We start from the raw sequence: 27,889 nt of genomic DNA on the forward strand, positions 1-27,889 counted from the left end.
AATTTGATATAGGAAAGTTTAACTTGGCTTTTAAAAAAGGATCCACAAAGGAAATCTCCTGATAGCAATAGTGACAATCAATAAAAGTTGATAGGAATGAATAAGTAATCTATGAACTAAATATTTGTCATAAAGTTTGATCATCCAGGAACTGATCTTTTGAACATAATTTCTGACTTTTATGGGCCAAAAGAAAAGATAGTTGTTCAATCATAAAATATAGAATATTGACCAAGGAAATAAATTGGCTTACTAGAATATATTGTGAAAAAATATTTTTCTCAACAGAAATTCATCAGTATGTCATTATTACACTGTCTAAATAACAATGACTCTGCCTCCAAGAATCTTCAATAGGTTCTTGGGATCAAAAAGGCAAGGTAAAAAGGCTTAATACCAAAGTGATAGTCAACATCACATCAAAACATCCTGTGCATGTCCTTAATTGGGCCCATTGCATCAAAAGTACTGACCCATATACAGAAAATTTTTAAGCATCAAATACATAGATGTAACTGACAGTGTAAAAATTTTTGCATATTGTTAAAGTAAAGGTGGCTTTTTTCTCATCCTAAATTTATGGAAGCCTCTATGGGATCTTTGTGCTATGTCCCGTGGTACTCACGTGGAAAATCTACTGTTTTGTGTTAAAGTAGCGTCGTTACTGGTATGATATTTATGAGGGTAAATTGGGCTGTGCCCCATTATATATATATTATATTCCTTTTAAGGCTACTGCCTACCTTCTGACACAATGATTCTATTTCTAGGATCAATACTGTAGAAATTGAAACGCACATGAATATGTATAAGGAAGTTTGTTGTAGCATTGGCAATACAAAAAATGAACATAATGGAAATAAATGGCTTAGTCATAAAATGGAATATTATCAGTGATTATTTCAAAGAACCAAGGAGAATCATCATAATCTATTGGAAATAGAAAAAGCACGGTATAAAACTTTATGTATAGTATTTAATACATTTATAATTCTGTAAAAATGTGACACATCACACACACACACACACACACACACACACATACAAACACAAGTGCAAGAAAATACGCCAGTATGCAGCATGGTTATCTCTGGATTTGGGGATTATGAGTGATTCTCATTATTCTCACTTTTCCATATTTTCTCCCATGAGCATGCATTACTTGTATAATTAGATGTCCCTCTGTCCCCTAGCCAAAAATGCCACTAGAATCAGGATTTTCAAAAGAAGAGCAACATCAAGGAGTTACCAGTGTCTTCCTCTGTGAAAGCAGTTTTTCCAGAAAAAACCTGGTTTCCTATCTGTATTTTCCCAGGATGAAAGTAGGGTCCATCCAGCTTGTTGTCTTTGCAGAGCTTTGTGAGGATTTCGGTGGGTTTGGATGTGTCTCTCCAGGCATTGTATCCTTCTCTGAAAAGGGGAGAGAGGACAGATGGGTGAGGCCTGTCTTCTCCCTGGGAGGACACACTCTGAGGTCCTTGTTAAAAGGTCCTCCCAAGTATAATCTGTGCAGTTTCCTTCATATTTAACTTGCCATTCTATATACTTGAGGCTAGTATTTTTGTTTTGCTTGCTTTATTTTCTCTCTTTTCTGGTCAAACACCTTTGGATACATACAGTTTACATGAAAGACAAGACTTCTGGGCAGGTTGAGAGAAAAATCTTTTGCAGCAGGTAGTTATGTTAAAAAAAATTGAAGTGAAAAATGCATAAGAAAATTAACCGTTTTAAAGTTGACCAACTCAGTGGCATTTAGTGTACTCACAATGATATGCAACCACCACTTCCATCTAGTTCCAGAAGGTTCTCTACAGCCCAAGAGAAAACCCTCTACCCAGAAAGCAGTTGCTCCTCTTTCCCGCTCCCCAAAGCCCTTGGCAGTCACCAATCTGCTTTCTGTCCCTATGCATTTCTTTGCAGGTGACTTTTGTTGAGTTTTGTTCTATTGCTAGCAGAAGAGCCACGTGACTGCTACTGATTCCAAGAGGAAAGCACAGCTCATGCTTTCAATTTCTCCATTTCTTTCCTACTCTCACCTCCCTCACACACACAAAAATCATGTTATAGATTCAACGTCACGGCAGAAAGTCTTGACGTGTTATTTCTCTAATCAGTGATTTTCCTTGTGGCAAGTTTCTAAATCTTACCAACTCCTTCTTTCCTTAAAAACTAGCTGTTTGGTTAAAAATTATTAACTTACAATGAAGAGCTCCTTAGGAGCCATGACCAAGATAAGCTCTGCTTGCTGGAACAGTGGGTTCCTCAGACTCTAACTTGCTTAAGCATTAGAATAAATGACCATGGCATAGAAAACAGAGCTACACAGCAGTTTTCCCACATTGTGCCAGAGATGTGGGGATCCTGAGAAGGTCACCCAAGCCAGCCCAGAGTCTCACACAGGCCTTCCCAGACATAGGCGCCTAGTCTTGTTTTGAAAACTTTTCAGCAAATAAAGGTTGCAACTCCCCTGACAAGAATTCTGCTCCCTGGCGGGTCTCCTGCCAGGCAATTCTTCCGAACAAGGGCTGCACCACATGTGCCTGTGGCTTCCTTCCCCAGTTTCAGAGTGAGAGCAGCCAATCACTCACTCTCCAAACGGAACCCTCACAGGTGCTTGGAGAGCCCAGCAAATACCCCGAGGGCTATGGATTCACTGGGGACCCAGAACTAAAGTGGCTCTCTAGCCTCAGGGAAGAGCAGGCCAGAAAGAGAGACTGTCTGCAAATCATGCCCTGGAGGATAAAGACACTCAGACTCTGCTAGTGAGAGTATAAATTGGTGCAACTCTTTTGGAGGGCCATTTGGACATATGCATTAGAAGTCTTTAAAATGTACATTCCATTTAAAGGAGTAATCCACATAGATGAATGAATACTGAGTGAATTATCAACAGGTGTTCAGTGGCTTTTGTATGAGAATGCTCATAGCAGCAATATTTATAATAGAATAAGGAAGAAAAATATAAACAGCCTAAAGTTAAGGAAGGCAAATGGGTTATATCATTTTATAAAGAATTCATGTGATAGAATACTATAGAGCTATTGAGATGATTACAATAATATTTAATGACATAAAATGTGTAGGACATAAGGGTAAGTGAAACAAGCAGGTTATAAAACTGCCTGGATAGCGTGAGTCCAACTTTGGGGAAAAATAGCATGGAAAAAATATTGAAAGGAAGTACAAAAGAATTTTTACATGAGTTATCTCTGAGTGGAATAATTTGATCATGATTTTGTACTTTCGGTATTTCCCAAATTTTCAACAATGAATATGTATTATTTTATATTCAGGAAAATATTTTTTAAATTACACCATGAAATGCTAATGAATGTTTTATATTTTCCTGGCTGAAATTTGTAAGTTTTTCTTTTTTATGATGTTAGATACAACATACTTTTTAAAAATAAAGCTGATAGTCTATATTTTAAAATTAAGCAGAATTCAACGTCTTTATAAAGAGTGAGAGTTGGGTCCATTCTTCCTTTAGTTGTAAAATAACACCTCAACTGGTTGTTTGAGAGAATCGAATGAGAAACTCTACGTAAAGTGCTTGGTTCTTAAAAGTGCTTGGTTACTAAGGAGCTGGGATATTGGTATTTGTATTGTATTAATCATTCTTTCAACATCATTCCCTGCCAGAGAACCCTGTCTACCAGGCACAATGACAGAGTGAACACATATAATCTAGCTCTTGATCTTGAACCTACCTTTGGTTCTAAATCAGAGCTGCCTCCCAGCCCCAGCGACCCCCAAGGGCACTGAACAGCATTTCCCCAAATCAGCCCTGCTGAGATGGAGCCCATTGGAGATATTACAGCTGGTCTTCACAAAGATAGAGGATTAGGATGCAGACTCCACAGCCTGATGGCTGTGGCTTCAGAACACCAAGTGTCTCCACGGCAGAAAGAACTTACATTTCATACTGGCTCTGCAAGCCACAGATGGCTCGGTGTTTGCTGTAGAAGCGGTTCTCTAGGTCAATCTTGGTCTCGCCAATGAGGTCGTCTGTCCCAATCATATCATGGTCGTAGATCAGGACGGAGAGCACGGACTCCTTTGGGAATGTGGCTTGGATCTCAAATGACCTGTGGTCCAAGCAGAGGCTTCAGGAATCAGTAACATTTGGTGGCACAGGGAACGTTTCCCAGCTTCACTTTAGCTGGGCTACTGTTCACATGAACTTAGCAAACGCTCAACGACTCAGTTAATACTTACCAGATATTTGTTTGGTTTAATTTCTCACTGAGGTACAATCAATTTCCAATTCCTTTGTTAATTACCAATAGCCAATAATCTCCCTTTCAGGGGCCATGTCTTGCAGTCTTCAGCTAGGGTGACAGCCTCACGGACAGGGTTTGGGTTTTGGTCTCAAATAGGACTGATTTCCAATCTTGGTTTCAAACCTGCAACTTTATGGTTGTAAAACTTTGGGAAAGTTATTTAACACATTAACTGCCATGTGAGCTGTATTTAACTCACGCTAGTTTTGAGCCTGGGGCCTCATGAAGCATATGTAACTCATACATCTCTTTACCTTTGGAGCCACGTGGTGCACAGGCAACTCACGCTGCCATGCTGTAGCACACACGTTACGTGATGGGTGGCTCCCTGGGCAAAACCCTGCAGTTGGTTTGTGAAAATCTCACTTGTTACAATTCATATTGACAATTTACTTGCATGTAACTCTCACACAGAGAACAATAAAAAATAACAAATTTTTCATTAAATTAGAAAGGATCATTTTTTTCCCAAGTTTTTATTCTATTTTCGCAATAAAACACCATGGCCTCAAGGAAAAAAATTTTTTTCTTCTAGTGTGGCAGTCAATGTGTTAATCCCTCTCAACCTCCTTCTGTGCAAATGGGATAAATATGTCTTCTCTGTAATTTGGCATGGTGGTTGAAGGCAAGATTTTTTCTATAAAACACATATTTTACTTCCAGGCTTTCAACTGGTGCCCAGTACACGGCCATTCCCCTTCCCCTCCATTGTTCTTTCACAAGGAATCCCAGCTGGATTTATTTTAAATGAAAACCCTATTGAGGACGGAAAATCATAAAAACAGAATTGCAGGATTGGAGTGCTGTCTTTACAGGGACTTGCCTTTTTATCTCTGCATTTCTGGAGCTTGCACTTGGCCTGTGGAGAGTACACACTAAATGAATGTTTCCTTGAACTGTAAAGGATCTCAGAAATCAATATTCCATCCTATCATTTTACAGATAAGGAAATGGAACTCTAGAGGACAGAAGTGACTTGCCACGGATCATGAATCAGGCCAATCTGGGATAATGCCAGTTTCCTAACTCCTCGTCTGATGCTCTTTCGATGATACCACACCAATGCAAGGTGTCCTAAGGAACAGTAAGGTGGTCGGATTTCCTGAGACGATGGAATATCCATGCTACTGGGTTCCTGCATCAGGGCCGATGCTTGGCAATTAAATTTTGAGTGAAACCCTGTATTATAGGGAAATGTCTTCCTGAAAACAAAATCGGGGCACACCAGTGTTTCTCCAGCTGTTCTGGACTCTGGCCACTTTGGATGGACTGGGCTGGGAGGAAGAAATGTAGAGGAGGCAGGAAGAAGGAGACAGGTGGGCCTGTTATTTCTCTGCATGTCCACAGGCCTGTCTGGGCTGCTGCCCTCAGGGTCGGACCCACTTAGTCCTGACAGTTGCTCTCCAGTGAGGCAGGGACTGCAATTGCTTAACCCTGCTTAGAGAGAAAGAAGCAGAGATGCTAGACAGCTCCAGTGATTGCAACTGACTGAGGCGGTTGTAACAGGTCATGGATATCACTGTGCAGGGAAGAGACAATCTATGAATCTTCCATTTGAAGGCATATATTACTTCCCTGGGCTCTAAGATTTGGATTCTAAACTGTAATTGATACTTTGGAGGTGTATCCCAAGGAAGCCTCCAGGCGCTACCCCTGAGCCATCACCATGACTGTTATCAAGGAAGGACTTAGTAAGTGCCTAACTTCCCCTGGCAACCAAAACAGAGGACTATATCTCCCTGGTCCATCTCCCCAAGCTGTATGTGCACCTGAATTTTAACAAGCTGTCATTCAAAGGGTTACCAAAAACAGCCCGTCATGGTTGGACTTCTAATCACCCGGGGAAAAACTAGGCTAATAACAACTTATGTGTCAGTGAGATACTATTTCTAGATGCCACGGTGGTTTGAGAAAAGATAATGCATCATGAAATCGGCAAAAACTGAGACGGAGTGAAGGCACGAAGGCCTCTGAGCTGCAGAGCAAAGATGTCCTGTTGTTTCTTTGTCCATACGTTCATTCTTGAATTTATTCATTTGTTCATGTGACATTTATTACACGTTCCCTATGTGCCAGGAACTGTGTGTTTAAGAGATAAGTAAAACAATTTCCTTCCAGTGGAGAAGGCAGGTAAGAAAATGGTTGAAAAAGGTGGCAGGAACTCAGACAGAGTTCTGGGCAGGTTAGTATGGAAGGTTTCCAGAGATGACTCTTTAGCTGAGATTTGAGGGCAGGTGGAAGTGTGCCCCGCTCCAGACCCATGGAACTTCTCATCTTAGCCATTTCTCCCAACCAGGTCAAGTTCCCTGATTCTACAAGCTCAAATTGAGGCCCATGCACCTCTCTTTTATACAGTGCATCACACAAGCAACTTTATATCTGTCTGATGTTTTGGTTAATGCCTGCCTCCTCCATGGGGGTATGAAACAAGGTCATACCACCTCTATACCTCTCCAGGGCATGGCACTCTGTCACCGAATGACTGCCTGACTGGAAAGAACAAACACTTGCAAACTACTCACAGGGTGATGGTCACTTGGCTAGACCACAGTCCCCAGTTATTCACTCAAACACTAATCCAGGTGTCACTATGATGGTATTTTGTAGATGTGATTAACATCTATGATTTAGTAAAGGAGACTATCCTTGATAACCGAGGTGGGCCTCATCTAACCAGTTGTAAGTCCTTATGAGAAAAACAATAATATCATAATAAAGAGCAAAAATAATATGTATTGTTATGGGTTGAATTGTATCTCCCCCCAAAAGATATGCTGAGGTTCTAACTCCCTGTATCTCAGAAAGTGACTCATGTAGAAGTGGGCTCTTTACAGAGGTAATCAAGTTAGAATGAGGTCATTGGGGTGGGCTCTCGTCCAATAAGACTGGTGTCCGTATAAAAAGGGGAAACTTGGCACAGAGACACATGCACAGAGGGAAGACAGTGTTCAGAGCTACAGGGAGAGGCCCCGTGAAGATGAAGGCTGAGTTGCAGCAAAGCGTCCACAAGCCAAGAAAGCCCGAGGATCTCCAGCAAACAGCCAGAGGCCAGGAGGGAGGCATGGAACGAACTCTCCCTCGAGCCCTCAGAAGGAACACACCCATCCAACACCAGACTCCCAGTCTCCAGAACTGCCAGAGAATAAATTTTTGCTGGTTAAGCCCCCCAGTCTATGACGCTCTGTTAAGGAAGCTCTAGGAAATTAACACATGCACCCGCCACACACAATCTCCTGCCGGTTCTCTCTGTGATGGAACCCTGACCGGTGCCACAGTTCCTGCCGTGTCACGTCCTCCCTCCACTCTGGACTTCGCGGGGCTGCTCTCTAGAGCACCCACCGACCTCCACCCCCGACACCCGCGAGATGGTCAGGTGCCCTCCTGGTGTCTTCACAGGACTTGGGGCACTCTGTCGTGATCACCATTTATTTATTTTCTCTAAATGTTCACAGGTGCATTGAAGGTACAGACTGTGGCCTGGTGCCCACTGTGTCCCAGCACCTAGCACAGTGCCTGACACATGGTGGATGCTCTGTAATTATGAGGAATGAATGAAGGTGTGCAGGTAGGCAAGAAAAGGAAGGGCATTCCATGGCGAGGGCACAGCGAAGAGGGGGGCCTGCAGAGGTGACTGAGCAAGGGGAGGTGGAGAACTGGTTTAGTCGTCCCTAGATCCACTCCTTAGGATCTCATTTTTCTTTATGGGTAACTGTCAAGGCAGTGGAGACAATGGGAAACGTTCTGGGACACCATGAGAGCAGCGAGGAGCCACCAAAGCCTACAGACACGTTTCACTCAAGACAATGCAGAGAGACAGGGTCCCATTAAATCCCACTAAGAATTGACTGGAGTTTTGCCCATCTGCCCATGCCTCCACCCATTCATTCCACAAATACTTATTGGGCACCTGCCATGTGCCAGGCCTCGTCCTAGGTGCTGGGGATGTTGCATCCACCAGACTAGAGCAAGTAAGTCCCTGCTCAAATACACCTTGGGGAGATGGGACGTGGCCCATTCACTCATGAACACCAGATGGGACGTGGCTCATTCACCCATGAACACCTCATCCACGTCAGAGGCTATGAAGAAAGGTGAAGCAGCACAAGTGCCGGGGCACCAGGGGGTGGGGGCTGTGACACCCTCACACGGATACCAAGGCAGTGAGGTTGTGAGTAGGGACTTCCCAGACCCCAGGTCAGGCAAAAGAGCTCCCTCACCACCCGTTCTCCCTGCTGGAACACTGTGGGATTGTGCTGGCAACTTTTGTCCCCAGGTAATGATTAAATACACACCTGGCAAAACATCCACACCTGGAGAGCTTCTGGAAGAGGCCCTGCAATGCCAGAGGCGGGAGGGACTATCCCCTCACCCTTGTCTCTTGTTTGCCATGGCCATATAACACGGGCAATAAAACCAGTCTGATTCATGGCACTGTGGCGAAAACAGCTAATAAAAAGTGACTGCCAAGCACTCCGCCCACTGAAGCACTAGTTACATAAATGGCAGGCGACGATAAAGGTCATCTCTGGATCGGGGAAGCAAGGGTAAGTTTCCCCGGCACTGCCATCCTAGTCGTTCTCATTAATCTGGACATGCAAGATCATTTATTGCCTCATTTCCTCAGCAGCAATAAGATGTAAGAGGCTGGTGCTAATCAAATGTCACAGGGTCCACAGTGATCACAGACGTGTAAATGAGGCCATGGAGATTTTATGCCATGATCCTAGTTACTCAGGAAAAAGAAATTAAATACAAGTAGGATGTATCCATTGCTAAAATGATTGCTCAGGAGGTCGGGAAAGGCACTAATGTGTTCTGAGTATCTATTGTGTGCTGGCATAGGCCATGTGTTAGGTGCTTGACATATTTAATCTGCTCAAGGAATCTGAGTCATGTGTCACTGTTGCTCCTTCACAGATGAGGAGAAATAGGAGCAGAGAGAGAAATCATCTGTAGAAGGTCACACAGGTTGTATGGGGCAGAGTGAAACCCAGGTCACCTCGATTCCAAAGTCGATGCCAGCCAAGTGCACAAACTCAAGCAGGGCACACCACTGTGTGACACACCCTGTCGTAGGCTCAATGAGGGTGGTAGGGTTGCCGTGAGCTGGGGAATGCCTACCTCACTGAAACATACATGGATACAATGGGTTTGAGCACTTTGCAAGAAAACAAAACACAACTGGGGGACACAGTTCACCCTTCTGACCTCAAAGGTCACTTCAAATGAGTGGCAAAATGATATGAAAAAATTCCTTTAGTAGGAGACAAAAGACCAAACATCTGCATCCTTCTCCACCAATTGTAAGCTGTGTGAACTTCAATATGTTCCTTAACCTCTCTGGACCATGGTTGCCTTGTTTATAAAAAGAAAATCACCCCTCTGCCCAAAAGCAGGGGGCTGAATCCAATGACCCTTCAAAGTGCCTTTTAAATCCAAGATCTAGGAATTGGTTATTAGAAAACTATGTGTATGAAGATCACCGTGTTCCACCAAATTCTATAGGGACCATGGAAAGAACTGGACTCTGCTCCGTGAATATAGGTTTGGTTGGCTGGTTGGCTGGCATCCAGAGCGGAAGTCAGCATTTAACTTCCTCCCACCATTTCTCCCTGGCACACACACACACACACACACACACACCCCAAACCTTCACAGAAGCACAGCAGGAGCAAATGCAGAAAGGGCAACACAACGCAGCCCAGATGGCTACTGACCTTCCAAATACTGGGTTCAGTTGTTTGGGGATGTATTTGTCCCGGTCTTTGATTTCTGTTTTGCCAATCCTGATCACAATGTAGGGATCTGATTTTCCATCTGGATCAGCTGGGCTAAGATTAAATGCCTGGGGAGGAAAAGGAAAATTTCTTTGATCTAGTGGTTTTCAATGTTGGCTACACTCTGGGGTCATCCGGGTGCTTTCAAAAATAAGGCCGCCTGAGTTCTGTCTCCAGATGTGCTGGTTTAATGGGCTCTGGGCTTTGGGATTTTGAAAAGCTCCCTAGATGATTCTAATGTGCAGCCAAGGTTAAGAACCACTGCTTTAGCAATTTCTTTTGCTGTTAAAAGAAAAGTGACTGGCTTTGCCCAAGTTCAACTTTCTCTGGAGTCATCTCCCCAGTGGAAAGAAGCTCTTGGCTCACATGATAAGGAATATGATGAACCAGGAGGCCGGAGGCCTGAGTTTGAGTTCTAGTTCTATAGTCATGCATCTCTTAATGATGTTTTGGTCAAGGACGGACCACATATGCGACAGTGGTTCCTTAAAATTATAATGGATCCGAGCAATTTCTAGCACCTAGTGACGTAGCCGTCGTAACATCTTAGCGCAACACGTTACTCAGGTGTTTGTGTAATGCTGTTATAAACAAGCCTACTGCACTGCCAGTCATTTAAAAGTAGAGCACATAAAATTATGTACAGTACATATAATTGACGATGATAATAAATGACGGTGTTACTGGTTTATGTATTTAATATGCTATACTTTTTATTCTTATTTTAGAATATATGCCTTCTACTTATTAAAAAAAGTTAACTGTAAAATAGCCTTGTGCAGGTCCTTCAGGAGGTGTTCCAGAAGAAGGCATTGTTATGATAGGAGATGACAGCTCCATGCCTGCCGCTGCCCCTGAAGACCTTCCAGTGGGACAAGATGTGGAGGTGGAAGGCAGTGATATCGATCATCCTGACCCTGTGTGGGCCTAGGCTAATGTGTGTGTTTGTGTCTTAGTTTTTAAGAAAAAAGTTTAAAAAGTAAAAAAAAACCGAGTTTTAAAAATAGAAAAAAACTTACAGAATAAGAAAATAAAGAAAAATATTTTTTGTACAGCTGTACAATGTGTTTGTCTTTTAAGCTAAGTGTTATTACAAAAGAGTCAAAGTTATAAAGAATTTAAAAGCTTATAACGTAAAAAAGTTACAGTAAGCTAAGGTTAATTTATTATTGAATAAAGAAAAAATATATTTTGTAAATTTAGTGTAGCCTAAGTGTAGATTGTTTATGAACTCTACAGTAGTGTACAGTAATGTCCTTGGCCTTCACATTCACTCACGGACTCACTCAGAGCAACTTCCAGTTTTGCAAGCTCCATTCTTGGCAAGTGCCCTATACAGGTGTGTCATTTTTTTATCTTTTATACTGTATTTTTACTGTACCTTTTCTATGTTTAGATACATAAATACCTACCATTGTGTTATAGCTGCCTACAGTAATCAGTACAGTAACATGCTATCTAGGTGTGTAGTCTAGGAGTAACAGGCTATTAGGCCATACCATTTAGGTTTGTGCAATACACTCCATGATGTTTGCACAGTGATGAAATCACCTAACACATTCATTTCCCAGAATGTATTCGTGTTGTTAAGAGACACATGACTGTATTTCTAAGCAGTTTGTGATCTTGGGCAAGTAATGTTGTCTCTCTGAAATCTATGGGTAAAATCACGCATGGGGGGACCTGAAGGTCCTCCCTGAACTAAAGGTCTCTGAATCCATGACCCGGTCAGTCTTGCATTTTGCACTGGCCAGTTGAAGTGAGAAGTGACTTCTGAGAGTGAAGTCTGATGCTAGACAAGCTGCGTCTTAAACTATGAAAAGCAAATACTTTCCACGGGAAGGCCAAGAAAGCCAGTGAGGAATAATATCAAAAAGTTGGAGAAACTCTGTAGTGATGAAAGCTGAGTGAGAAACAATCCCATATGTAGGATTCTGTCCTACAGACAGAATGGTGTAAGTCTATATGGGGGGGGTGCAGTGGCTCACGCCTGTAATCCTAGCACTCTGGGAGACTGAGGCAGGCGGATTGCTTGAGTTCAGGAGTTCAAGACCAGCATGAGCAAAACTCTACTAAAAATAGAAAAAATTAGCTGGGCAACTAAAAAACAGAAAAATTAGCCAGGTGTGGTGGCATGTGCCTGTAGTCCCAGCCACTCGGGAGGCTGAGGCAGTAGGATCGCTTTAGCCCAGGAGTTTGAGGTTGCTGTGAGCTATTATTGTGCCACGGCACTCTAGCCTGGGTGACACAGTGAGACTCTGTCTCAAAAAAAAAAGAAACCAAAAAGAAAAAAGAATAGTGTAAGCCTATAAAGCCATGTATCTGTTTAAGGATATTCATTAGAGCACTGCTGAATAGGCAAAGATTGTAAACAACCTATTTCTTGATTACTTGGGGAGAAACATAACCCAAAATAGCCCCTCCCCCATTTCCTCTGGTCACATCACTCAATTTTAATTCTCTACATCACAGTTACCTCTGACATTATCTTGATTATTTATCTGTTCCTTTGTTTATCTGTATATCTTCCTGACCCCTACACTACTCCCAACCAGTCTAATCTCCATGAGAGGAGGGCACTGTCTATATTGTTCGTTACTTTATCTCTAGGACATAAACAGGGTCATCTCAATATCTGTCAAATGAATGAATGGATACTGAATTCATTCAAGAAAATGCCATGCAGCTACTAAAAGGAATGAAAAAGTCCTGTATATACTGATCTGGAAAATGTCCAACATAGCTTGTTAAGTAAGGAAAAGAAAACAGAGGTAGGAAAATTTGATTTCTTTCTTTATACAAGTTTTAAGTAGTTTTTTGTTTTTTGTTTTACTTTTCAGTGTTCTATTAAATTAAAAGATTTTAAAATTAACTTATTACTTAGTTAATTAATCAAATACTACTATAAGAGAGCAAACCACACATAATCACCACTACTAGGAATGTCAATGAAAAGTATTGACTGTCTGTAACTGCAGTCAATTTATTCTACCTCCTGCAACCCAGGGCTGCCACCTTCTGACTCTCAGTTTGTCACGTGCCTCCTGTTCTCAAGTTCCAGCCCAAGCCCCCCGCTCCGTGCTGCCTCCTGGGCAGAAATCTGATCTGCATCCCTGGCCTTTGTCTAGAGGGTCCTGGGCACACAAAAGGTGTGCAGTAGAGATTTGCCTAATGAATAAATAAATCAAGGGACAAATCCTTCTTCAACCTCTGTAGTCCACAGAAACTTCTCCCTCTCCTCCCTACTATTCATAGCCTCTATTTCTGGCTTCCCCAAACTGTGTCTCACATAACCATAGTTCTGTAGGATTTTCTGGAGGGGGCAAAAAAGGTGTGGGGCAAAAAGTTTAGGAAATGGTGTTCGAGATACAGTTAAATAGGTGTCTTTGCTTCTAGAATTCTCAGAGCCTTGAATGTGCTAATGAGCTTTGTGAATCTCAGGGGTTAGAGAAGGAAAATAAATTATTATAGGCACTATTTCTCAAATTTGTTTGAACACATAGTCTCTTTCCTGAGGAATGCATATTAATTAGCTACCAAGACACAAGTGACCTCCTGAACAACGTTTTAAAAAGTCTGGTCTCAACTGTCCTGAGGGTGGGTGTTTTATAGAGACTACCCGGCATTGTCAGCGACTCTTCACACATAGACCTAATATTCCAAATAGACGGTGACTTTCTTGAGGGCAGAGGCTGTGTCCTTCTCATCACAAGATCCCTGGCACATGAGGTTGTAGTGATGATACGAGGATGAGGAAGGAAACCTGAGAACCGCATGATGGAAGAACATTTCATTCTCCCTCAGCATTCACGAAGAATTCACTTTTATTTTAGGCTTCATTTAGATTTCTTAAAAGGGAGGTAGACAGTGTAAGCAAAGAGTTAATATAAGATTATTACAATCGAATACGTTGGTGAAAATCAGGTCCAAGGTCAGGAGATAAACACAAATCCATGAAACACCAGGGTTCATACAGTTGCTTTGATCGGGTGTCAGATTTGGCCCCGAGCTTCCTGGCAATCAGGCCGAAAGTTTCCTAATTAAAGTTTTGCGCTCTCATCATCAGAAAGCAGAAAGCCTAGAGGAGATAACATCTTGCTTGGAAATACATTCAAAATGAAATTTCTGACTGTAATAGTGCGGAGGCATAGTCGTGGGGGGAGAATTCCGCAGTGGCAGCTGCCCTGTGCTGCCCTGGTTCTCCCTCTAACTGTCTAGCCTGTGACCTCCCTGCTTCTGTCCCATTCGGTTCCCTTTCCTGCCGTAGCCACCACAGGGAGCAGACAAAACTACACAGAGCAACTTTACATGCCCCCACGAATGCCAGGAAACGCCTATTTTAGCAGTCATATGCCCCATTAGAGGCTGAATTCTGTCCCTGCCCAGATTTATATGTTGAACCCCTAGCCCCCGGTGTGACTGTATTTGGAGACACAGCTCTAGGGAGGTAATAAAGGTTAAATGAGGTCATAGTGGTGTGGCTCTAATCTGATAGGGCTCAGTCTTCGTAAGTAAAGAAGGAGACGGAAAACAAACAAAACAAAACAAAAAAACCAAAATGGACCCCCCCAAAGAAAAAAAAGAAGAAGAGGAGACACCAGAGATCTCTCTCTCTACCCGTGTGACATGCACGGAAGACAGGCTGTGTGAGGACACAGCAAGAAGGCAGCTGTCTACATGCCAGCCAGAGAGGCCTCACCAGAAACCACCCCTGACAGCACCTTGACTGTGGACTTAGAGCCTTCAGCACTGTAAGGAAATACATTTCTGTTGTGTGAGTCTGCAGTAGTTTGTTATGGCGGCCTGGGCAGACTATCGCACCCCCTGAGGACGCGCAAGGACGGCTCACCGCGACAATGTACACCCTGATCAGGACTTTGACGGGGTGGTTGGGTGGAATCCCTTGCTGTATTCTCAGCTGCCCGCTGTCCTCGGAGCTAAAATCCTCAGGGCTTTTGTAGATGCAGAAGGAGCCCTGGAACCAGAAAACACAATCCATTGAAACAAGATGGCTATGTGTCCCACCAAAATCCACAGAGAGCACAGCGCTGGGGAGATGAGCTCAGCCTGGGCGTCTGCTGGACCTGGGCTGGAGCTGCCCTTGCCAGTTGGATGTCCTTGGGCAGTTCACGTAACCTGCTTGCATCTGAGCTTCTTCACGGTATGGCAATGAATCGGTGCTGGACATTAACACCCTCCTCACAGGACTGTTATGTGAAGAACAGAACAGACGGACACCAAGTGCCTTTTACGTTGGCAGGTGCTGTGCTAGCGCTTCCCTGCTATCTCATTCCATCTTGCCTGTAGTATTCATATTTCCAGATGCAGTAACAGAGGCTCAGGGAGGTGAAGTACATTGTTCCAGATCATGCAGCTAGTTAGTACCACAACTAGGATTTAAATCCAGCTTGGCAAACTGCAACTCCCATGCTATGTCCAACACACTGTGGTGCAACCTAAGGGCCCAGCATGCAGTAGGTTCATAGCAAATACTGGCTACTGCTTTGTGACACTGCCATGGTAGGTCTGCCAGATGACGGGCCTTTGTCACTTGATTAGTTTAATTGTCCAGCTGGTAGGCTTGCACCAGTCACACGTTTTGTGGAGAGAGAAAAGTACAGTTCGGTGGTCCTTTTAGGTAATGACTCTGTCTCCTTATATTTTACCAGGTGGAGCTCTGATCCACTAGTTGCAAACCAAAAATATCTTAAAAGACTAGGGCTAGGTTTTATGGGGTTCTAGAGAGGATCTTAAGGAAAGATTAAGGATTTTCCTTAAACACATCCCATACCACAGTTCCATTAATAGAATTGAGTCACAACTGATTATTATTTATGAACAGGGAGGGTTAACGTTGGAACATTGAACTTGCCTTAAACTTCCCTATGACTCGGTCTCCATCAAGACCATGGTCATCCTCCGTAGACTTGCCTCTGAAGAGCTCAAAGGTTTTCACCCAGTCTTCAAAATTGTTGAATTCACTCTCGAGATCACCGTCATATATCTTTAGAGAAAAGGGAGAGAAGATTGTGCTAAGAGGAAGAAAGGCCCAGAATTGATTTTCTTTCTTTTTGTTTTTTTCTGTCTCTGGTGTTTGAATCAGGATGCCTGGCATTTATTTAATAAGAAATGCCAAGATTCTCCCAAACCAGCCTTGATATCTGCCCCTTGGAAAATCCAAGTGACCACTGGTAATTTATCTTCAGCCAAATATGGAACATGGGTTGGCTCAGTATTCCTGGAACTAGCTACTACTCTAAATTTTCTAAAACCTTTCTGATAAACTTTCAAATTCCAAAAAGTATAGCTAAACCAAAAAGTTTTTTTTAAATATATGGGTACAAATATGACAAACCTTTCAATAGCTAATTGATGTCACTGGTTTTTGGATATAGACTATAATACTTTCAGGAGACTCAAATCAATAATGTTTATTAAGCATCTAACTTTTAACACATATAAAGTTATGGAATTTTTTTATTATAATGCATATAGACATGTATTTTCCAAGTGCAAAATTATATATACACTTCAGAAATGCAAAACTTAGTTGAGTTTTAGGTTTGGTAATGTAATTAAATTACTTATTTAAATTTCCTATCAAAATTACTTACTCAAATTGGTTATCTACATACATAATTTTCATATCCCAAAGTTTCATACCCAGAAATATGCTTCTAGCTAATACCCTTTGACTAAAGTTAAGATTGGGCTGATGAGGCTAACATCTGTTCGAGTTAAAACTCATGCTATTTTGAGTTGTGTACACATCTTGATGATGTCTAGTTCCTAGAAGTGAGCCAAGGGAAACTCAAACACTGCAAATGACTTTGCCAAGTCCAAACTAAATGGTGGAAGTTACGCTTCTTCTCAAAATGAGGGTACAGAAAATGGAAAACGAACAAGCTTCATTGTCTTTGCTTACATGTTTGTTAAAGTTTACTTCTTGGCATAAATGATTAAAATGGAGACAAAGTGAATTAGTTCAAACAAAGGCATTACGAGGGTTGATCAAAGCACTAACAGAACCCCATCCATGGCAGAGACGCTTGAAACCACACGCACCTGCAAGATGGCCAGGTTGGGGATCTCATCGTCTTTGGGTTTCTTCTTGAGCATCTTGTCTTTCTTCTTCTTTGGGCTGCCTTCTATATCTACCACTACCTCATCTGGTTTTGCCTCTGTGGATATCAGTGGACATTAGATTTCTCAAGGCAGTTGGGATGAGAAAGAACAAAGTCCTCTCTCCCTTTGCTCTGGTGTGTGTCATATGTCACAACCCTTCTTTTTAAAAAAGAAATAGTAGCTTTTCACTGTAAGATTGGTACATGCAGTCTGTATACCACATGATGGCAGGGGATGCCAGGCACATATGAATGGAATGTCAGTGGATCCCCTGGGACTGGGCAATGTGCTGGCTCGTCCTGGTGTATGCAAGGACTCATTAAACTATGCACAGAGAGAGTAAGACATTTGCCCCTTCACCCAACTAGCAAAGAATGGACCCAGGATTCCGATTGACTTCGAAGCTTTTAGTTATACTCTCTCTCTCATCTGTTTAGGGACTTGAGATTCATCTAGTACAATATGAGTTTCAAATATGTGAAGAGTCTTGCATCAATTCATGTTAGTGGGATTATTCAGTCATTTGTGAGCAGCAGGCCTTGGTGGCGGGCAGGGGAGAGCTGCAAGAGATGGACTTCTATCTCGGCTATTTTCTAGCCATGCAACCTTGGACAAGTTACTTGACCTCTTTGTACCTCTGTTTCATCATCTGCAGGATGAACATACTATTGCTTATGACACGAGGTTGGTCTTAGAATTATATGTGCCCGGTAGGAGTGGGCTGAGGAACTGATCCACACTCTGGTGTTCCTGTTTCTATCAATGTCAAAGGAAACAGCATCTGCTGCTTGGCATTATGGTTGTACTTAGGTTGAGACCTACCGTTGACTTGAATCAAGTTGCGGTCATGTCAAATTCCAGGCCTCTTTCTTTTGAGCTTCTGCCAAACTAGATCTGTTCAACCCTTGTTGGCTGAGTTTTGGAACCTAAGTCCAGGTCTTTGCACTGACCTCTGTTAAAGGTTATCATGTTGAGTTTCAGCCCGTGCTCCCAGCGTGCTGCTATTTTTACTCTGCTCTTTCTGCATTACCACTGTCAGCGTATGGACTTGGGCCAAGGGTCAATTCCAGCACTGGATTCAGGAGCGCTGGGAGCTGGTTCCAGTCCAGCTCAAATAGCTGCATGACCTTTATATAGTGTTGTCATCTTCCCCAGATTGTTTCCTTACTCAGGAAAGGAGGGAGCTGAGCTCTAATGCACTTCCCATCACTTCCATTTTATAATTTTCTCACAACAGTGGCCCTATCCTATACCCAAATGTCCCCAGGACAGCTCTGTACCTGTATTGCCTTTTTTCTCCTTGGGCTTGCTCTCCTTTGCCTTTTAAAAAGAGGGAGACAAGATTATTGACACTGCCATGCCTGATTTATTAATCCCGACTGCTAACAATTCTAATTCACTTATCCCAGCCCTAGGCATTCTCGAGATGCCATTTTAAAAGAGGATTCAAACAGTCCCGAAGCAGTCCTCAAGATGAAGCCTCACTGTAAAGACCCAGGGCCTGAGTGCAGTGGGATTCCCTGCCCTAGGGAAGAGGTGTCCACACATTGAAGAAAAGTGCCACCAAGCTGTAGACATCCTTGTCCTCAGCCAAGGAGAAAGCAAATTATCTCCCCACTATTTTCACCCCTCCCTGGACCATCACCCCAGTCTCTACTGTGAGTTTGACCTGCTGGCATGTTGGGTCCCTGGGGTGGTACCAGGGACCGGGGAGGTTGGCAGAGAAGGGGGAAAACTGAGCACCCACAGGAAGTGCTAGTGTCCATCACAGCAAACGGGGGAGGTTGGAGGCAGGGACTAACATTTGCTTTCGTTATTTAATGTCCATCAGTATTTGTGAAATAGTCCTAGATGAAACTCTCCTCTTTCCAAACTAAAGAATCAGAGGAGTTTCTATTCAATGAAATGTGATGGTAATATCTGACTAAGTTTCCTTTCCTTTCTAACTTGGGGATGAGAAATCTTACCAAATTCAGCCACCACTGAGCTTTTGCCTGACTCTCCAGCCCCACTCCCTGCTGGTTCCCCAGCTGTTTAACTGGATCCTTGTCTTGTTCCACGCAGAACAGGCCCAGCTCCTGCTCCGGCAACCCACTGACCTCTCCCTTTACATTGATAACTTCCCGTGGGAAGTTGGAACTCTGCTGGAGGCCTGGGGCCCCTGGACCTGGGTATCTCCAGGTACACCTGAAGCCCCCATCACTGGTGCCCACCTGTCTAGAGACCCTGTTTCTCCTGGCTGAACCTCCCTGAGTCTGACTCGGGGGCAGATTCTCCGGACGCCATATGGGACTGGACGTCCCTCTGGCACCTACAGCAGGGCTGTATCCTAGCGCCAGCTCCAGCCAGAGGACAAGAACTTAGTAATTCAGGATCCCTGGTCCTTCCAGGTTTTATCCCTTCTGCACTCAACAGAGTCACACCTGAGTAGGGCCTATGTATGGTAGAATTTAAAAAGGGGTTAAATAAAATTTGGGATGGGAAAAAGTGCCATGTTTTCTTATTGAGTCCCTTGATTGTCACAGGCAGGGGAGACTCTACCTTCTGTGCTTTCTTCAGGGAGGCATAATACTTAGACCACCAGTCAATGACGTTTTCAGCAGATTCATCTGCAATGGTCCTCTTTCTCCTTTTAGTGGACCTCCTGGAAGGCTTCCTGGCATCCTGGCAAGGAATGAGGGATGACATATTAGTTAGGCCTCCTTTGGCTGCTGGTGGCTGACTGGTTCCCTGAGGGAGAGAGTGCGAACGTACCCACTGGGAAGCAGACGGAAGTATCTGCTGGTTTTGTGACAGCAGCTCTCTGTGTCACCTCAATAAATAAAAGTTTAATAATCTGTTCATCCGTCCATTCACTTATTCAGCAAACAGTTATTGAGCAGATGTGAGGTATTGTGCTTGACACTGAGAATGTGTGGGGAATTGGACACAATCTCACACTGGGTAGCTTAGAGTATAGCAGAGGAGATGGGCATGCAACAAATAAATGCTAAACTATACGATATAACATGATAGAGCAGAAAGGGCATTAGCTTCAGAGAGACCTAGATTATACATTAAGAAATTAATATAAATTTTATAATTCTCAATTTTCTCAACTAGAGCCAACAATACCTGCCTACCTTACTGTTGTGAGGATTAAGTGACGTAATGTAGGCAAGTCCCCTTTAGCTTCATTCCTGAGTTGAATGGATGCAAATAAATGACACCTACAACATAAGTGACGGGGTGGCCGAGGGGAGGCGTTTGTGGGAGAGGACAGCTGTGCTGTTGGAGGCTATTGACGTAAGACTCATCATGCATCCATCATCAGCTCACTCTCCCAGACATCTCCTGAGTCCCTACTATGAGCCAGGCATTCTATCAAGTGCAGGGGATGTAGGGATGTTGAAAAACCATCTCTGCCCTGCTGGTGCTCACGGTTTTATGGTGCCAACAAACACTGAAACTGAGAATTCCAACATAAAGCGGCAGGTGCAATGATGTGAGAGAATCTGATGGGGGGTCACAGAGGGTCACTAAGCATGGATGAGACGGGGACAGCCCAAGCAAATATCCATTAATCTATCCCAGTCTTTTATTTTTTTATTTCATCCTTTACTATTTGCTGGGCAGGCAGTTCCTTAGGACTTTCTTAGAACAGTCTTCTCCTTTAACTCAATTGTTACACCAGGATTTTGCACTCAAATTTATGGCTTAGAAAGATAAATTATATCCTTGTTTTGTGGTTCTTTGTGTACTTGTCTATCTCCCCGTCCAGGATCTCAGCTAACTGAAGATGAGTCTTACTATTCACTAGAATCCAAAAGATGCATCTTTTTGGTCCCATGTGATCTTGTACAAACCAGGCTCTAAATATTTGTGGAATAGGCCTGGGTAAAGAAACCACTGTCTTTCCAGGCTAATGAATTAAGAAGAGTGCCTGTTAAATTAAATATTACTGTCATGTTTGACAAGCACTTTGACCTCATACACATTGACTTTCTGATTCTACAATGCTGTGAAGGGAGTATGAGTATCCTCATTTTAAAAAGGATGAACCGATCCTCAGAAATGTGAAGTTGTATGACCACTGTCACATAGCTAGTAGATGGGAGGATTTGTGTCTAGATCTTCCAGTGCAGACTCCAACGAGCCTTGTAAACATGAAGAGGGATTACAATCTGACCTTAACTTTTCCATCTTTTGGTGGCTCTGGGGCTGCAGGCTTGTGTTCAGGCTCCAGCATAGGAGATGAGTCAGGAATATCAACGAGGCTGGCCGGCTGACCCTGCCCAGAGTCAGGTACCACTGTGGGTGGCGGCTCAACGTTCACATAGATGTGGTCTGTCGGGGGCTCCTGGGAGGAGCTGAGGGGCTCAGAGGACTCAGTGGCTATCGACGAATCTGAAATGGACGAAATGAAGGCACAGTGGGTCAGGGAACTGGGCTACAATACAGGTGCTCATTTCAAGGACCTAATGCCGGGAATCGGACAGATCTGGGTTCAAATATGACAAGTTCCTAACATTTCTGAACCTCATGTTTCTTATTTATAAAATGACAGTAAAAATACCCATCTCATAGTAAAAATGCCCATATAAAAAATTTATAAAATGACAGTAAAAACGAGATCATGATGTAAGGCACCTGATGCTTAATAAGTCATAAATGACTATTTATATTTGTTATTCATCCCTCAGAGTAATTTTATTCAAGCGCGGTCATTGGGGTCATGAACATGAAGGCTAAGGGCACAAGTCCTCTGTGTCACTTGTCTCCTCCAGTGTGTTAATCTTGGGGGGCTCTGGAGGCTCCTGAGGGCTGTGAGTCCCCTCAGCATAGAAAGAATTCTGGGCACGTGAGTACGTGTGCTTGGCAGGGAGCAGGAGTATGTGCCCAGGCTTATGAGATTCTCAACTGGGCTGTTGATGCCATAGAAAGGTTATAACACTGCTCTTCGCTGCCAAGGTCTGACCTTTCAACACTGAATTCAAACCAAAAACTCTTATAGGTATCCATTCTGTGCTGGGCACAGAGACAAGGCAAACAGTGGGGCAGACTAGAATACTCAGAAATAGGGAATGTATGGCAGCTTGGTTTATGAGAAAGACAACAGCACAAACCAACAGGGAAAGGAATGACTTGTTAGCAGACCCCTTTAGGGAAAAACGGTGCACTTATATGGAGAAAAATGCAGTTGGATCCTGCTTCACATCATATATAAAGGCAGATGAATGAAAGATCTGAATGCAAAAGCTAAAGCCATAAAGCAAATGGAAGAAAATATAAGATAACATCTTTGTGACCAAAGGGGTGAGAAACGGCTTCTTGAATAAGACTCTAAAAGTACAAACCATAAAGTTTAAAACATGTATGGGTCTGATTACAACATGATTAAGGATTTCTGCCCAAAGATGGGAACTGTAGACAAGGTGAGTGGTTATCACACTAGGAAAAGATTGAAGCAATCAATACCTACAAGCTACAGGATATTAACATCTAGAAAACGCAAATAACTTGTGAATCAAAAAGAAAATTAAAGGAAACACATAAAACATGTGCAAAGGACATAAGCTGCCAAGTCACAGAAGGATTAAGATGGCAGCAACGATATGAAGAGATGTGCAAAATCAGCAGCAATCAGAGAAATCCAAGTTAAATAAAAATGAGAAACTACTTTATATCCACAGAGAAGCGAGAACTAAAACCAAAACAAAACAAAATCCCAGAGAGTTGGGTAAGAGAGAACATTGTTGAAGAGGAGGAAAATGGGGCTCCAAATGCGGTAATGGTAGGACTGTAGACTGGTGTAGAGTGGTGTAGACCAGCCCTCTGGAGCGCCCTCTGGCTCTACTTAATAGAATGACATGTTCACACTCCCTGTGACCCAGTAATCTCACTCCTGGGTTCACATTCCAGAGAAATTCCCACATAGCTTCTTCCCTTAAGGAATACACAGGATATTCATCACAGTGTTGTCTGTGGGCGTAGGGAGGTGGAGGCAGCCTAGGGGTACAATACGAGGGGAGAGGAAAAGTAAAGTGTGGTAGATGCAGCAGGTAATGTACACACAGCAATGTGGATAGATCTTAAAATGCAGCATCGAATGAAAAGAATAGGAAACCAAACGAAGATTGTAGCATATCATCATTTATGTGGATTACATGGATTTAAACTTTACAAGGATGGTGGCGTGGGGTCTACAGTGGGGAGGGCACTGGGAATAGAGACAGGGAAGTAGGTGTGGGAAGACAGTGCACGTAAGGAGAGAGAGGCCTTGACTAGATCAATGACAATTGTCGGGCATGGAACTGAGAAGTTCAATGAACTCAACTCTGTGCACCCGAGGTCCAAAATGGAACAAAGTAAAATAATATCAAGCACAAAGCCGAGTAACATGTCAGAGTAGAGGCAGGAAGAAGCTTAAGTCATAGTCAAGGAAGGCTTCTAAGAGGAGTTGACCTAATGTGAGTCTTACAGAGGGTGGCAGCCAAAGAAGGCAGAGGCCACAGCAGGAACACATTTGTCAGAGGGAGCCACCCGGCCCCTGGGCTGTGGGGCATCTTCTTTGAGCTGGGCCCTGTAGCAGCCCCCTGCAGGCACCATGACTTTACAGTTGCAGCTCCAAAATCCAGGAGCAGCTTCCTACCTTGCCCCGGTTGGTCCCTGTCCGCCTGTGAGATGAGGGCGGGGGGCTCTCTGGATTTACACAGAAACTGCTTCAAGCAGTTGATGGTGTAGGTGCCCACAAGGGTGCTCCTCCCAAAAGCTCTCCAGTCCACCACGCAGATGCTCAGGGGTGGGTGCAGAAGCTCGTTCTCCGGCAGCTCCTGCAGGGAGAGTCTGGGCTGAGTGGGGAGCACCCTGCCGACCTGTGTGTGGGCAGACCCAAAGCGAGCCGGGCATCCACCCGCCCACTTGTCCCTGCCAACCCCTGGGACTTGCCAAAACTCTGGAACACTGTCTTCCCAAGCCAGGGGGTAATTACCCAAAATATGAGGGGTGTCTCACTAGCAATTTATCTCAAGTTTAAATTGCAAAAATCCTTCACTTCTGTACTCTGTCTGATAGTGATTTTCAATCCTCTTATTTTGTCATTATCTGCCAGCAAAAGTCTCACCTCAAATGACAGTTTACCCAGACCTAGTATATCAAACAGACAAAAGTCAAGCCTCTTAATATGGAGCTGAGGGTGAGGGGACAGTGTCCTGGCCACTTGTCTCCCCTGCTGACCCCTGAAGTTCAGAGAAGCCTGATATGCGATGTTTGCAAATACTGTGCACATTCTTTCACTGTAGTCTTTGCTAATTTAGAACTGTATCCAGTGGAGCTGTCTGGCTTGCACAAAGCAAATCTTTTCTGCACAGTTCCAAATCAGAGCACAAAAAAATATGTTGAAATATTGAAGAAAACAAAAGAACAGATGTCAAAAATATCACTTTAGAAGCATAAGTTCATATGTAAACTACTGATGTTCTAAATACAAATAATTGTTTAAAATCTAACCATTAAAATAGGTCTCATTGTGGTATCATCTAGGCCAGCAGTTCTCAAACTGTGTATCACAATCACCTGGAGGGCTGGCAAACAAGAACCGACTGGGCCCCACCCACAGCAGTTTCTGACTCAGTAGAACAATGGTAGGGCCTGAGAATTTGCATTTCTAACAAGTTTCCAGGTGATGCTGATGTTGACGAATTGCCACACCTTGGCAACCACGGTTCTAGGTGAAAGTTTGTCAGTCTGCTTTGATTTACTCTATGATCCACACCTGAAAACTTCTAAAACAACAACAAATGTCTATTTTATCTCATTCCGAAATTCTGGCTTTTCACTAGATTAGACTGTTCTTTCTTGCAGGTAGTGGATATCTGAAACTCCAAAACACCTCCCCACACCATGTCAATGAAGGGGCAGGTCCCCTCTGCGGAAATGAGGGGAGCGAGCAGGTAGAGAGTGCGGGAGGTTCGCACCACTTCAAAGGAGTCTGCCTGGATGTTGAAGTTGGGGTTGTTCTTGTAGCTCTGGATCACACAGGACTTCACTCCTCGTCCCCCGCACTCGATGAGAGCCTGCGGCCGATCCACTGAGAGGAGCTGCACCTTCTTCATCTCTCGAACCCCCCAGAAGAGCACCTGAGGGGAGGACCAGCAGAGCTGTCACCCACAGACGCAAGGAGGAGGCCACACACGCCCTGGCTCTGGTGTGGGAAAGTCGGACATGCTCCCAGAGAACCACAATATGTTCTTACCGTGCAGTTCCTCGAGGGCTCCGTCTGGCCAAGTGCAAGCTCGCTTGGGTTTTTCTCTAGGTCTCCTGCCCATCCCACAGCACGCCTCCTACGATTCAGGTGGGGCTGCTTCCCTCCTCCAGTCCTAAAGAACCACCCAGATCCTCACTGAACCATACCTCCACTCGGTATCTACTCAGCACTGGCCGGATGTTGGCAGGGACCGGGTAGATCTGGGTGACGTCTGGTGGGTCGATGGCAGGGAGCCCTTGCAGCCCAGATGGAGGGACCTGCCACACAAGACAAGTTCTGTCAGAAGGCTGGAGAGACCCAAGGGAGACAAAAGCACCACACCATCACCCCATCAGTTAGATGTTCACTGTTTTGCCAACAAGAGTAATGTTTCCAGCTTAAAATGCAACAAGAGCCATGCATTTCATCACATTTAATTATTTAGTAATCGATAAGTGCATTAATTTACAAGGGTAGTCAACATTTAGTGAGCACTTAGGATGTGCCACGAGGTTGATAAGTCAGCTTTCAGTAAGGTCCCCGTATAGAGGGAAGGGGAAAAAGACAAGTACAGTAGATAGATCCTCACAACTTAATGACACAAGAACCACAGCCGTGGAGTGGAGGAGGAGCTTTGACTGGATTTTGACCCTTTGAGTCTTAACTATCCCCCCACTGCCAACTTGTCAAGATCTCCAAAAAAGCCATAATGCACTACTAGAAAAAGTGATTCGTATTTAATCAGAGACTACATCTTAATCAGTGAAACAGAAAATGAAGTCTTTTGAAGACAGAATTCCAGAATGAAAATGTGTCACTTTTTGTGCATTTCGGGTTGATTAAACTTCAGGAAGACATTATTATATGTTGGTGAAATCTCACCAAAGGACTTAGAGAGCTCTACAAGAAAAGGGTCTTTCATTGTGTAGAACATCTCGCACTGCCCTCAAGACCTGGCTCAACACATCCATTTTTCAAGAAGCCTGCCCTGATTTGATCCCAGCTAATGTGGCCATTCTCCTACCCTGAACATCCTTTAAATGCACTATGTCCCCTATACAGGCTTGGTGCAGAAATTAGGGGACCGAGTCCAGAAACCAGGCTCTCCTGTGTGACCCTGCACAAATCACTTAGCCTCTCTGAGACTCAGATACTGGGTCAGACAAAACGCTTCAAGCCCTTCGGGAATCAGATGTTCTATTAAACATTGCTTTGGAGTGGGTGACCCTCCTCCCTGGGGCTGTTTGTCTGCCTGAACAATTTACAGGGACCTGGCCACGAGGAATTCTTTGTTTACTTCATTTCATCCCCCAACCCCTCAAGCGGTGCTCCATATACAACGAGTTCCTGACAAATATTTATTGACTGACACATTAGCTACATATGCTAGAAAAAGCCTAATTGCTCCTCAAAATCTGCAAAGCACAAACATAACACCATTTCTTTTTTATAGACATATTCTAGTTGGCAGTGGCAGATGTGGTTAAGCTAATTACAGGAAAGCTCAGAGAAAGAAGACAGCAGACACTGCAAGTGCGAAGCAGGTTGGAGATAAGGGAGCTGCAGGATGCACCAGCCCCGATAAACGATAAACGGGGAAATGGTGAGGATGAACGCCCAGTACTGCCCGGCCCTGAGGAGGTGAGCAGTTTCGCCTGCAAGCATCAACCTCATTGGAAAGTTAATTGCTCCTCTGACTTCAAAGATAAAGCCACAGAACAGCTGTGATGGTGGTGTGGGAGAGGCCCCTCTGGATGTGCTTTTTAAAAAGCATCATATGTTTCCTCATCTGGGGGCTGCTGAAGTGTCAGCCTGGGAAATGCCCTGAAGAAGCTTTGCTCCGAAAGTGCCTGAAAGATGCTCGTAAGAGTCAACACAGCCCATGAAAGAGCCAATAACATGGTGGAGATTGAATGACTTTGCTGCCAGCCACGATTAAGCTTTTTCACAGCGACAGGGGTTGACTGTTGGCCTATAAAACCACATGGTATGCAGTTACTCAGCACACGGGGCCAGGGGTAAATAAGGGATTGTTAGGAAGGTGAAATTGTAAGAATTGGGGGTGCAATGATGGGTTGGTCTGAAAGCCAGACTGCTCTAATATCTCAGTGAAGATAAAATTTCAGGACCTCAAAGTAGATCCAGGTTTAGGATCAGGACAAGGGTGAAAAAGGGAGGCACAGAGGGTGCAAAATTTAGGGAGGACTCACTCTCGAGGTCATGCATTTTCAGTCCTGTCCATCTGAACATCACTGACACCTTTCTCCTTTCTCTGTCTCCCTCAGCTCATCACTCATACTCCTATTGCATCTCACCTTCAGTGCAGTGGTTAGGGACCAATCTTGGGCTCTGTCAGTTACCAGCTGTGTGAACTTGGAAAAGTTCCTGTGTCTCTGAGTCTCAGTTCTGTCATTTATAAAAGGAAGATAATGATATCTAATTCATAGAATTGCTTTGAAGAATTGCTGACACAGCGTGGA

General features: G+C 43.8%; 1 protein-coding gene across 1 annotated transcript in view; it reads right to left on the minus strand.

Annotated features, from left to right (window-relative positions):
• Positions 1 to 27,889, minus strand: part of FER1L6 (fer-1 like family member 6) — a 124,384-nt gene that overhangs the window by 24,648 nt on the left and 71,847 nt on the right. The window contains exons 22-33 of the mRNA XM_069466013.1: positions 25,577 to 25,687; positions 25,141 to 25,302; positions 23,819 to 23,997; positions 21,354 to 21,582; positions 19,727 to 19,849; positions 18,466 to 18,505; positions 17,126 to 17,241; positions 15,933 to 16,064; positions 14,910 to 15,035; positions 10,001 to 10,128; positions 3,918 to 4,088; positions 1,250 to 1,410 (exon numbers count right to left, since the gene is read on the minus strand). Of these exons, the coding sequence (XP_069322114.1) occupies positions 1,250 to 1,410; positions 3,918 to 4,088; positions 10,001 to 10,128; positions 14,910 to 15,035; positions 15,933 to 16,064; positions 17,126 to 17,241; positions 18,466 to 18,505; positions 19,727 to 19,849; positions 21,354 to 21,582; positions 23,819 to 23,997; positions 25,141 to 25,302; positions 25,577 to 25,687 (1,678 nt within the window). The remainder of the gene's footprint in view (positions 1 to 1,249; positions 1,411 to 3,917; positions 4,089 to 10,000; positions 10,129 to 14,909; positions 15,036 to 15,932; positions 16,065 to 17,125; positions 17,242 to 18,465; positions 18,506 to 19,726; positions 19,850 to 21,353; positions 21,583 to 23,818; positions 23,998 to 25,140; positions 25,303 to 25,576; positions 25,688 to 27,889) is intronic.

Source organism: Eulemur rufifrons, chromosome 3 (assembly GCF_041146395.1).
Source record: "Eulemur rufifrons isolate Redbay chromosome 3, OSU_ERuf_1, whole genome shotgun sequence".
NCBI classification, from domain to species: Eukaryota; Metazoa; Chordata; class Mammalia; order Primates; family Lemuridae; genus Eulemur; species Eulemur rufifrons.